Below are 13,341 nucleotides of genomic sequence, written 5' to 3'. Positions count from 1 at the left end.
GGCTATGTCTCCACTCTTCTCTATTCCCCTCCCCTTCTTCCCTCCTCACTTTTTCCACTCTCTTTCCTGCTGTTTCTTCTCCTATCTCTTGACTAGTGCATTATTCAGCTCTGGTTATTGGTGGTGCCAGAAACTGAACCTGAGACCACTTGCTCACAGGCAATTCTTTTTTTTTTTTAATTTTTAAAAAATATTTATTTATTTTCCCTTTTGTTGCCCTTGTTGTTTTATTGTTGTAGTTATTATTGTTGTTATTGATGTCGCTGTAGTTGGATAGGACAGAGAGAAATGGAGAGAGCAGGGGAAGACAGAGAGGGGGAGAGAAAGATAGACACCTGCAGACCTGCTCCACCACTTGTGAAGCAACTCCCCTGCAGGTGGGGAGCCAGGGGCTCCAACCAGGATCCTTATGCAGGTCCTTGTGCTCTGTGCCAAGTGTGCATAACCCGCTGCACTACTGCCCGACTCCCACATGCAACGCTTATACACTACCACTGTACAATCTCCCCTGCCTATTTCACAAACTTGGGCAAAATACACTTCATTAGAGAAAAAAAAAGTTTATAAATGTTGTCTTAAGTTTAAGTAATGTCATTAACATAATGTGAATGTTTATAGTTTATTTTTCATATGATAATATAATATTTGCATGTCCTAATATATTTTAATAACCACTTAACAAAAGCATTTTAAGCTATTAAAATAATTGACATTTGGAAGAAAATTCCAGCTTATATTGCACATTTTATTCTAGGTACTGTGTTAGCTATTTGCAAGGCTCAAGTGTTGCTGTATGTATGTATGTTTGTATTCATTGATTGATTCATTCATTTTTTCCAGGAATTTTCAACTTTATTCAGGAAAATTAAGAACATTCACATGTTAAACTGAGAGAGAGAGAATGAGATAAAGACATGTACAAAAGTTCACCTAGGCAGAGAGAGAGCGAGCAAAGGAGAGAACCTTTTACTCACATGTCATGTAGACAGCGAGACAGAGACAGAGTGAGACAGAGATGCCATGCCCATAGGTCTAGCTTATAAATATCTAAGCCCTGCTTTCACTTTTCTTGTTTTTTTATTTTATTAGTGATTTAATAATGAACAATCATTTTTTTTATTTTAATATGACACCATGGAATGCACCAAGAGCCTGTGTATGTATAATACTGCTAAGCAGTCTTTCATATATATATATATGAGAGACAGGAAGAGAGTGACAACACCACTGCTCTTTCATACAAGGAGCTTCCCCAGTACTCTCCATGGTGCTAACCTGTGGTGCTGAGAGTCAAATCCAGGGCTTTATACAAAGAAATGTGTGTACTCTAATTAGTGAGCTATATCCCAGTCCCTAAAATATCACTTTAACTTATTTGCAGAAAACCAAGTATATACAAGAATAAAATAAAGTTGTGTTCTTTTTGCAACTTACCAGAGTTTGAAAAGTATTAAGACAGTTTTCTATATTAGTACCTTGACGTCAATATAATAAATTTTCAAGTTCCAGCTATCAGTGGTGTATAAATAATAATGTTTTGTGTATAAATTTCTCTTCTCATTAATGTAATTGGCTATTTGTACGAAAAGTAGAGAATTATTTTCTAAAATATTTTCATTATAAATTGTTACTCCCTCCTTCTCACTATCAATTTTCATGTTATTAGGAATAAATAGATGCATTAGAAATGATCAGAAATGGAAGTGAGTGGAATCTATAGTTATCTGGTTTTGTCTTAATTTGTCTAAGATGTTTCTTTGTATCATGAGGCTGAAGGGAAGGACATATCTCATTGCTTTTTCTCTTTAAAACGTCAAGCGATTTATCATTATAATAAGTTTATTAAAGTCAGTCAGAAGTGTTTGATCTGGAAACTCCTCTCAATACAGTGGAACATGGCAATGAGGCAGTCTATAGAGTACATCAAGTCCCACATTATATGAGTACTTGAATTCCTTTTCAAAACTGGGCTGTGCTATGACTTACAGATCAAAATAATTAACATATAATTACAAGTTTCTTGTTTTAAGAAATTAAAATGATCCTTCATAGATAACATGGCCCTAGACCTCTCATAGATCCTTTTCTCTATAATCGCTGGTCATGTCCATTGGGAACATCATCATAAGCCCTTCTGTGGGTGTCTTCAGGACCATACCCTCGCTATGAACTAGCAATGGCAGAGACTGTACCATCTCTCTGAAAGGAGGCTGGGACATCCTACTCTGCCACTAGAGGAAGACTGGTTCTGAAGTGAGTGCAGTCTAGAGTCTTCCCAGATGTAACTATGGACTGTGAGCTCAGTCTGACAGGTACACAGAGGTTATATAGACTCCTGTGCTAAATATCAATAGATGGCCCCCGATTTAGATCACTGTGGTAAACAGTTAATTGCATTTATATGTTTTCTTCAAGTTTGTGAGCAACTCTCTGTCCTAATCCTGCTTCCTAGTTCTACTCTCAACTCTGCCACAATCTTTCCAGACAATATTTTTAGTCTACTCCCAAGTTAGCTATCAAGCTCAAGTTAAGATTACTAAGACTGAGATACACTCCTAAAAAACATACCTAAAATAGACTTCTTAGCTTCCTTCCACCCGAAGGTCCCTATTTTTATCTGCTCTATTCTTACTTTATAGCCCCTGTTTATTAAATATTTTTTCCCATTTTCTGCTTTACGTCTTACTGCCTTTTAGTCACCAAGTTGCAGATGGTACTATGATTGTATCCTGACTTCCCTGTGCAGATGACCTCACCAATGCTTTCTAGAATCTTACTTTCAATTAGGGGAAGACAGAAACAGGCTAGATGTATGGATCGATGTCCAGTAGAGAAGTAATTTCAGAAGACAATTCCCCTTCAGCAACACCCCCCCCAAATTTTGGTCCATACTCCCAGAGGGATAAATGATAGGGGAAGTCAAGGAGAAGGTTTTATATCCCCTTTTCTACTGGGACCCAAGGTGTTTGTCATCAGGAATCTTGTTTTTATGTTAATGAAAGGGAAATGAATCTGAAAAAAACCATAGCAAGCCAGGCACTATCTTTTATCTTAGAGAGAAGAGTAAAAAAAGAAAAGGCACCTAATAGTTGTAATAGTAATAGTAATATATATATATATGTATATATATATATATGTCAATAATTATTGAATCTGCCCATATTGGTGACCTGGGGAGAACTCCTGAAGTTTTTAATGAAGGTGATTGAACACAAAATTCTGGTGGTGGGAACTGTACAGAATTATACTTCTATTATTTGTAAACAATATTAAATCCCTAAAAAATTGTAATAAAAAAGAAAGAAATATGAAAGCTACCTAATAGAATAAAGAACCTCATTATGTCCCCAGCTTAAATTCTGCTTCTTTAACTTAGATTATGTGAACTTTTTTTATAGCTTAATCAATTCTGTAACCCCTTTCTAGATTGTTTATGCCATCTATTAAATAGGGGGAAATTGCAATAATGTGAAAATTAAAGGTTAGCAATGCTTAGTACTGAGCCTTTCACTAACAAGTATTCCATAAATATTAGTAACGACAATGAGAAACTCATTCCTGTAAATGCTGTGCTTATGTACAAGTGCTTACTTTCTTTAGCACCTTATTTTTCAGAAGTTCTCCCATTATAACATACAGAAAAGCAAGGAGAAAGGGATCCCATGACAGAGGACTGAGAAGTCAATATCTATCAACTGTGATTAAATCCATCTCTGTGTGAGATGTGACTTCCACAGGACAGCTGCAGCGGGGAGCACGGAGAGAGTATGAGATTGAAGTAGAGAGGAAGGGAGGCTAATAAGGGAATGGAAGCCATGAGTTCAGGGGGCTTGGATTGGAAATTAGAAGAGATGAATTGATTGTAAAGATGAGTGTGAAAGAGGTCAGGGAGCCTACTCCAAGGGGTCATGGAGTTCCGGCTTTCTTCTATAAAATGCCTCTGATGGAGGTGAGTGGTGTCCTCTGCACAACACTGCTCACTGGGTTAGTGTCAAAGAATCCTTTTATTTAGTGACAGACACTTTCCGAGTCCTAAATGTTGCAACACTTTCAGATGATTATTCTTGGTCTAATGAGTAATAATCTATCTCTCTCACTTATGACATTTAAAACCAAAGTGGAGAATAAGGCCACAGTATTCCGTTCAGAGTGTGAATGAAATCTGCATAAATTATGTAAAATATTCATTTTCATTTGTTTTCCTTTTATTTTTATAATTATAAGTTGTGAAGTAATTTATTCTGCCAATAAATATTCTGTTCTATCTATCAGGTGGATGGGCATAAGAATTACATTAAAATGATACTGAAGTGGTGTCACATATAAATTTTTTTTTGAGTTGAAATTGCAAACGAGTATTTAGTGTTTTCTCTGCACTGCCATTATTAACAGGCAAGGCCTCCCTCATTGCACTGAAATTATGTGGGCTATCCACTCAGATGCTTTTCTAGCTTAAAGAACAAAGATTAGTCAAGGAAATGACAAGCCAAAGTCAGGTTTTTGAAGTAAAAATATTAATAATTTATAGAATTATACACACGGACATGGATACAGTTGCTAGAAAGAGAGCACCACTGTCTTTTTAAAATATTCATAGGGGTCAGTTCTGTATTTCTGCACCTACCTGAATTTCCACTGGCACTGAATTGCATACTCTGCTACACTTTATTTTCATTTTTCATTAACTTTCCCTACATTCTGTTATTGTCCATTTCTTAGAGTTTTAGTTTCCTTGACATTGCTTTCATCTTTTTTATGAAAATTTCTACCTCACTTTTTAGTATTTAGGAGAATGTCTATAATCTTTCATTGGTTGGGCAAAGTACAACTAAAATCATTCATTTCTATGCTCAACCTTATTACTTTAATACAAGATTATATGGCCTAGAATATCATGAAATAGTTTATGATTGGACTGCATATATAAAAGGGTTGTCTATCACTTTAAATAATTTACTTTCCTTTGGGGTCATAGAGGTGGCTTACCTGGTAGAGCTTGTTTCTTGTAATGCACCACATGAGAGATGCAATGGCACTTGAGGGAGCTCTAGTATTGTGGTATCTCTCTCTCTCTCTTTCTCTCTAACTGAATGAAAAAAAGTAGCCTGAATGTGCTAAATCAAAGATGCCCAAGGCCCCATATCCATGCACACATGCACGCACATGCACATGAATAAAAATAGTTTAAATAGAAAATAAATAAATTTACTATCTTCTTTAAAATGGGATGCTAACATGCCAATGTAGCTTAATTTACACGCATCACAAATGGCTTTATACTTATAGAAATAAACATGAAAAGTTAAATCGCGCTCTTTGGTAGTAGTTATATCTAAAAGATTATCTAGTAGATCATTCTCAGAGTGTACACCTTTTGAAAGAAAGTGTAAAATTCACATTAGTAGTGATTTGAGTAAATGAGTCAAATTTTTAGTGTATGCTAGTCTGTGCTAATGTATCCCACAAACTTTTAGTTATGAATCCTTGAGTTTGGATCCTATGGCACATATACTTTATTATAACAAATACCTGGTTCAAATTTTATTGTCTATGACTTACCATCAGAAAGTGTAACTACTGTTATGTCTTCAGTAGATACTCCTGGCCCATAGCGGTTATAAGCTAGGAATCGCAGAGTATATTCTGTGAATTTCTTCAGGCCTTCCAGCTTATAAGACAGCCCATCAACCTCTATATTCTGGAAACATAAAACACCAAAAGTTTATTCAGGAGATACATTAAAACAGAAATAGCAGTCATTCTGTGCAATCAGTGAGTTGGATATTAGACTCTTACTCACTTCGGTTTTGTAATGAGTTGCTGTAAAACTTAACTGGTGACTACACACTCCCTCACTCAAGACAAACTACACTGTGGACTCCTAGTCAAAATATCACCATGGAATTTTTAAGTCATTAAATTCAATTTGTTGAACATTACTAAATACATGCGGAGTGGTAGTCAACTTACAATAAAATCCTGACAGACAAGAAGGCACTGTATAAATCCATGGGAGTAAGGAAGGTTTCCTATTCCTAAATGGGAGAATTGACCAAGAAACAATAGCTTTCCTCTTTCACTTACTGAAATATAGCCACAATTCTTAAAACTGACAGATGCACTGCCACAATTTTTATCTCTCAGAATGCTGTGAAATAGCTATAACTGCTTTCAGCACTTCACAGCCACAGAAATGAGGTTCTGTGGGTGAAGGTCACTGTGTGATCATAGCCAGTTAGCTCTCGAAGACCCATTATTTAACTCTCCACAATGATCCTCACACTCACATATATGTTAGGTATGTGGTTTTGAATTTATTTAAGTAGATTGGTGACATGCATTATTGAAGAGCTAAAATGTGTCAGAAAAGTAGATTGAAGAGAAAGGTGAAAATAAGAGCTAAATAGCATGAGGACAGGGAACAAACAAGAATAGCATGAATGATGACATGGAGGAACTCTTAGTGATTCATATCAGATGATGTATAACTTGTGATTTGAACTATTTTTGAATAGGATTATTATAAACAAATTTTAATGGGAATTTTTCTCTTGCAGTTGATGGGGGAGCATGACGACTACACTATGTTTAACAAATTTTATAATACATTATAATCACCTACTATCTCAAGGTCACCTCTTGTTCTGTTTTAGTTAACTATAAATTGATCTTTTATCTACATGAAATGGTGAATCTGGAGGAAAATTTCTCAATAGTCACTTACACATAGAGGGAAACATACATTGTATGTGTTATAAGCAGAACTGCTAAATCGTATGTTTCTCTAAATGGTTATCGACACTTATTTACATGGAAATCTGATTTTTCATGTTTAAGATATTTGTTTTAAACATAGATAACAAATAAAATATTAGAAAGAGGAAAGCAGTTTCTAAAATCATGGTGTACTGAATGAAAAGTTTAAGTGGCAGGACAAGGATAGGAAAAGGATAAAAAGATGACACAAAAAAAAGGAGAAGAAAGAGGATAAGGCAAAGGAGGAGGAGGGGGAGGAGGACTAAGAGGAAAAGTGAAGGAGGCTGTGGAGGAGGAGAAGAGGGGCATCATGGCATACCCCGGATTGAATGCACATTATAATGTGCAAGGACCCGGGTTCAAGCCCCTGGTCCCCACAAGCAGGGGAAAAGCTTTGTAAGTGGTGAAGCATTGTTGCAGATGTTTCTTTGTCCCTCTCCCTCTCTATCAACCCTGCCCTTAATTTCTGGCTGTCTCTATCCAATAAATAAAAGAAAGATAATAAATCTGTTTTAAAAAAGAAAAGAAAAAAATGTGGATGAGACCATTGAACACAAATTCAATTTTTCCCTGGAATAAGGACTAAACCTGAAAAATACCTTTTGGGACCAGAATTTTTTAATACAAACGTGGTTACATTGGCCCAGAACACTTAATTACTTAAACAAATAAAAAAATTATATTATTTACGCTGACTTGGTCTCATTGCCCATTTGGCCCTCTTACCATCAGGTTTCCATTAAATTGCTTACAATTTTATAGCAAGTGCTTGAAAACTAATCAGATAATTAATGTACTGGGCACTGGACTATCTCCAGAGCTTGTACATCTCCTACTTCACTGATAACTATCCAGCAGGTGGCAGCAGTAGAGTCTGTTCCCTTGCCTACCTGTTCCTTCCCAGTGGATGCCTCAGTGCAGAACAATCTGTATCCTTGGACAGGACCATTTGCATAGGCAGGGGCTTCCCAGGTAATAAGAATTGAGGTAGGTGAGGTAGCTATAGCTTGCAGATTTTCAACTGGCCCTGGAACTTGCACTGCATTAAAAGAGATGTTGATTAGTATAAGAGGGTTCTCTTTTTCAAAACAAACAAAATCACATATTTTACAACTCAAGAAAACTGTAGCTGCAGTACATGGAATGACATGGAATACTAATCCAATACTAATTATTGGAATGACATGGAATACTAATGCAAAAATGTGAATATAAAGTAATGAAATTTTATAATACTTTCATTTTAAAATTTTAAAATTCAGAAAAGAACTTGCATTAATCAAAACTTGCATTAATCAAAATTACTTATTTCAATTTACAGTTGAGGAAACTGGTTAAGGAGTAAAACTGATTAGGATAATGACAAGAAAAGAATGGATTCTTAATCTAAATTCTTAGGACTGAAAATATTTCACTGCTTCAGTATGACTTTGCTTGTGTCTTGCTAGTAGCTGCAGAAGCAAAAGTGAAAATATCATTACAATACTTGTACATCATAGTTCTACTTATACTTCAAATAAGCTGCTCAACTATGGATAATTTATCACATTGTTTTTACATAAGTTAGCATATTAAGATCTTTACTAATTCTAGACCCTTTAAATTAATTTCAGGCATTGTCAATTTCACTTTCCAGTATTCCATTTTTTAATTATTTTTTAAGTATTTATAAAATGGAGACACTAACAAGACCATAGGATAAGAGGGGTACGACTCCACATAATTTCCATCACCAGAACTTTATTTCTCATTCCCTCCTCTGATAATTTTCCTATTCTTTATCCCTCTGGGAGCATGGAACCAGGGTCATTATGAGGTACAGAAGGTGGAAGATCTGGCTTCTGTAATGGCTTCCCCATACTATAATTGCAATCCATACTCCCAGCCTGTCTCTCTCTTTCCCTAGTGGGCAGGGATCTGCGGAGGTGCGGTTCCAGGACACATGGTAGAGCCATCTGCCCACAGAAGTCAGGGTGGCATCATGGTAGCATCTGGAACATGGTGGCTGCAAATCCTACCCTCCCTCTACACTCCCAGCGTTCAAGCTGCTGCTTTGCAGAGACAAAGTCAGGAGTTGTAGTCACATCGCCATTTTGGTTCCTCCCTCCCCTGTTTCTTTTCATAACTATTGCTTAGTCAGGGATATGTAGCCTCCTTTCCCATTAGAGAAATTGGATTAGGGCAGAGAGGGTAGTAGTTCACTCTGTTAAGGGCATTACCAAGTTTAAGAACCCAGGTTTGCGCCCTCACTCCCCACTTACAGGGGGATGCTTCACAAGTGGTGGTGCTAGTTTACAGATGGCCTTCTTCTATCCCCCCCCTCCTCTCTCAAATTTCTCTATGTCCTATGCAATCATAAAAAAGAAACAAAATTAAAAGGAAAAATGGCTGCTAGGAGTGGTGGATTCATAGTGTTGGCACCAAGCCCCAGCAATCACCCTGGTAGCAATTAAAAAATAATAATAATAAAAGAAAAAAAAAGGAATTGGATTAACACAGGTACATAGTGACTTAACCAAAACATTTGTGTTTAAAGATTCAGAAAGTTTTTTAGCTGGTGAAGGTAGTGAGGAATATTGCCAGTGTCTTAAGACCCCTTGTGAGATCTGCAGTACCCAATCATCAAGTCACAGCTTTGTAGTAAAAAATGCAATATTCACACTAAACTGGGTATTAAAGACTATGCATAACTCATCATAAAGGCAAATGAGTTTGAGTCAATCAACTCAGAATTAAGTTAATACAATCTCTACAGTTTCCCAGTTCACATTTTTTAAATTTATGCATACTTAGAGATTTGTAAATAGATACACACACGTATGGATATATGGCTTTTAAATAATAAATGAAAGTCATGTATGTTACTGTAACATAAAATAAATGAATAATCTTGCTATGCAAGTATAATGTAACATCAGCTTAAATATATTTTTTTAATATTTATTTTATTTATTTATTCCCTTTTGTTGCCCTTGTTGTTTTACTGTTGTAGTTATTATTGTTGTTGTCGTCGTTGTTGGATAGGATAGAGAGAAATGGAGAGAGGAGGGGAAGACAGAGAGGAGGAGAGAAAGATAGACACCTGCAGACCTGCTTCACCGCCTGTGAAGCGACTCCCCTGCAGGTGGGGAGCCGGGGTTTGAACCGGGATCCTTATGCCGGTCCTTGCGCTTTGCGCCACCTGCGCTTAACCCGCTGCGCTACAGCCCGACTCCCAGCTTAAATATCTTGTGTATTTTTCTCCTGCGATAGAAACCACCTAACTCTAGAAATACACATCTTAGGGCTTCATTACAATTCTATGAGCTTAAACTTCCATATTTAAACATACTTTCAGATGAGCATTTGAATGTATGATTTGATATTTTTTTTAGAATTTGTTCTGTGGGATGTAGCCTCCATAAGTCATTCCTGTTTACACATTCATGTGTAATATTGAAAAAATATTCATGTCAGAAGCGTTAATTTTGTTACCTTCATATATTTTCCCACCAGTCCCCAAATCTTGAAAATATTTGTAATTTGACAATTGTATCCTTTTTACCTTATCATAGCATTGCTAACAAATTCTTTAAAATTTACTTGGAAATCATTTAAAACATAGAGCAAAAAAAAAAAAAAAACCCTGTGGTTGTGATCTTTGGGATTTCATCACTGTAAGTTGATTTTTTTTTTTTTTAGGTAGAGAGTGTGACAGTGGGGGAGAAGAAATGATGCCACCATAACAAAGCTTCCTCCAGTACAACTAAATGTCTGGATAGGACTTTAGTCATGTACATTCCTGCTGAGCTATCTTACCAGTCTTCTAGAGAATATTTTAACAAGAATGTCACAAAGAACGCCCATGTTCCCTTTATCCAGATTTACCCTGTGTATGTATATAATTGTTTATACACATCCATCTCTCTCTCTCTCTCTCTCATATATATATATATATATATATATATATATATATATATATATATTAGCTTTGCATTTATAATTTTAGAGAAAGAGGGAGACCTACATAAAGTACATAATAAATGCAGCACTCATACATATGTCTATATTTACAGAATGTATACCTATACCTATTTGTTCAGATTAAATTGCATATATTATCACTTCTTTTTGTTGTTGTTTTTGTTTTTGTTTTGCCTCCAGGGTTATCACTGGGGCTCAGTTCCTGCACTATGAATCCACTGCTCCTGGAGGCCATTTTTTCCTTTTTGTTGCCCTTTTTGTTGTTATTGCTGTTGTTGTTGTTGGATAGAACAAAGAGAAATCAAGAGAGGAGGGAAGACAGAGAGGGGAAGAGAAAGACACCTGCAGACCTGCTTCACTGCTTGTGAAGCAACCCCCCTACAGGTAGGGAGCCCAGGCTCAAACCACAATTCTTGCTCAGGTCTTTGCACTTTGCGCCATGTGCACTCAATTCGCTGTGCCCAACCCCATTATCATCACTTCTTATCCCTCAACACTTTAGTGCATGTTTCCCAAGATGAATGTAAATAATACAACTATAGACTTCAATGCATGTCCTAGTAATGCAATTCTTTATCTACTCTAACCATCATCTGCATTCTAATTGTATCATTAGTCCAGTGTTGTTATATATGTACAAATTCCCTAGTTTGGGATCCAGTCTAATGTTATTTTATTTTGTTTTATTTTATTTTATTTTATTTTATTTTATTTATGTCTCCAGGGTTATTGCTGGGGCTCAGTCTTGCAATACAAATCCACTGCTCCTGGAAGCCATTTTTCCCATTTTGTTGCCTGTGTTATTGTTGGATAGGACAGAGAGAAATTGAGAGAGGATGGGAAAACAGAGACGGGGAGAGAAAGATAGACACCTGCAGACCTGCTTCATTGCCCGTGAAACAACCCTCCTGTAGGTGTGGAGCGGAGGGCTTGAACCGGGATCTTTAAGCTAGTCCCTCTGCTTTTCATCATGTGTGCTTAACTATCTGTGCTACCACCTGTCCCCCATGCCAAGTTCTCATTGTATTATCATATTCCCTTAGATGGAACAGCTCCAATACCTGGCTTTATGTTTTAGGTCATATATAGTTTTGAAGTATATAATTCTCTCTCTCTCTTTAGAACAATTCATTATTTGCACCAAGTAAATAGATACAGAAATACATAATAATATAAACATACACATATGTGTATATATAATTATGCAATGTATATTTGTATCAAATGATTAATTGAAACTAAGCATCAGATGGTATTTTTTGGTAATAGTTTTTGCCAACAGTTTATTGCTGGGACTTGGTGTATGTGTAACTCTGCCATTCCAAGCAGTCATCATTTATAGAGGGTGAAAGACACTGTGGAAGAGAGAGAGAGAAGAAAAAAAAACAACAAACTATTCTCTGTCTATGGAACATTCTCTTTATGTTTTATAGCTAGATTTTGTGTATCATTTAAGCTAAGAAATGCATATAATGATACTATAAATTCAAATTTATGAGTTCCCTATATTTTCCTTTTGATCTTAGTTTTAATATATTTTTGTGTATAATGTGTTGTGTTTTATATTACTGTGGAGACCTGTGTATATATATATATACACATATTTTTGTATTTAATTGGATCCATACCCAAAAATCATATTTAATTAAAAGCATATTGCTTACACACTTTTACGTAAATGCCATTATAAGCATATTAGTACAAAAAGGGGGACTCAAATGTTCAGCAATGAGAAGTAGATGTGAAATCAATACAGTTAAGAGCTTCAGTCTTCCATTTCATTACACTTTAGAATGTCAGTCAAGAAACTTAATGGGCTTAACCACTCATCATTTTCAAGATGTCTTTAATAATCCCCACTGATCCCCTCAGTTGGACAATAATTTTGTGGCAAACTGCATCTAATTTCTCTCCATCTCTATTCAAGTTACCTATTTCTTCAAAGAATAGAAAGATTTCAGAATAGGTACATAATCTAAGCAAGTAACTCATCAATCAATGTCAGCCTAACCAAACACCTTTATACATTTCAATATTACATTACAGTGGAAATTCATTACAGCACCTGTATCAAAGAACAAAGTGTATACCTATATTAGAGTAAATGAAATTATTACATTCCACTATTTGCACTGGGATCAGTAATTTCAAGATATATATTATAGATCACTATATAATGTCTTACTTTATTAAACCCCCAGAGGGCATATAAAAGTGAATCATTAATAAAGCATGATTTATAAGACATAATTATATTGAAGACAAAATATGTGATGGTGTATATGTAAGTCTGTGTGAGAGTATCAGAATTTAAAAAACATCAGCTGATTAATTGAAATCAAAAATTGGATGGTGTTTTTTGTAACAGTTTTTGCCAATAAGGTTATTGCTGGGGCTTGGTGCATTGTAACGTTGTCAATCTCAGAAGTAATTTTTCATAGACGGTGAAAGATATTGTGGAAGAGAGAAAGAGAGATAGAGAGAGAGATAGAGAGGAAGAGAGAGAAGGGGAGAGGAAAAGAGAGATGACTGTTCTACTGCTTGTGAAGCTGTCCTTGTACAGGTAGGGATTAGTGCTTGAACTAGGGTCCTTTCATATGGTAATATATGTGCTATACTGGA

At 35.8% G+C, this 13,341-nt stretch overlaps 1 protein-coding gene across 1 annotated transcript in view; it reads right to left on the bottom strand.

Moving 5' to 3' along the window:
• Positions 1–13,341, bottom strand: part of DCC (DCC netrin 1 receptor) — a 1,300,159-nt gene that overhangs the window by 360,378 nt on the left and 926,440 nt on the right. The window contains exons 11-12 of the mRNA XM_016186489.2: positions 7,647–7,795; positions 5,560–5,698 (exon numbers count right to left, since the gene is read on the bottom strand). Coding sequence (XP_016041975.1) covers positions 5,560–5,698; positions 7,647–7,795 — 288 coding nt within the window. The remainder of the gene's footprint in view (positions 1–5,559; positions 5,699–7,646; positions 7,796–13,341) is intronic.

The sequence above is a fragment of the Erinaceus europaeus genome, chromosome 15 (assembly GCF_950295315.1).
Source record: "Erinaceus europaeus chromosome 15, mEriEur2.1, whole genome shotgun sequence".
Classification (NCBI taxonomy): Eukaryota; Metazoa; Chordata; class Mammalia; order Eulipotyphla; family Erinaceidae; genus Erinaceus; species Erinaceus europaeus.
The sequence above is the reverse complement of the archived record's forward strand: the minus strand, read 5'-3'. Positions and strand labels throughout refer to the sequence as shown.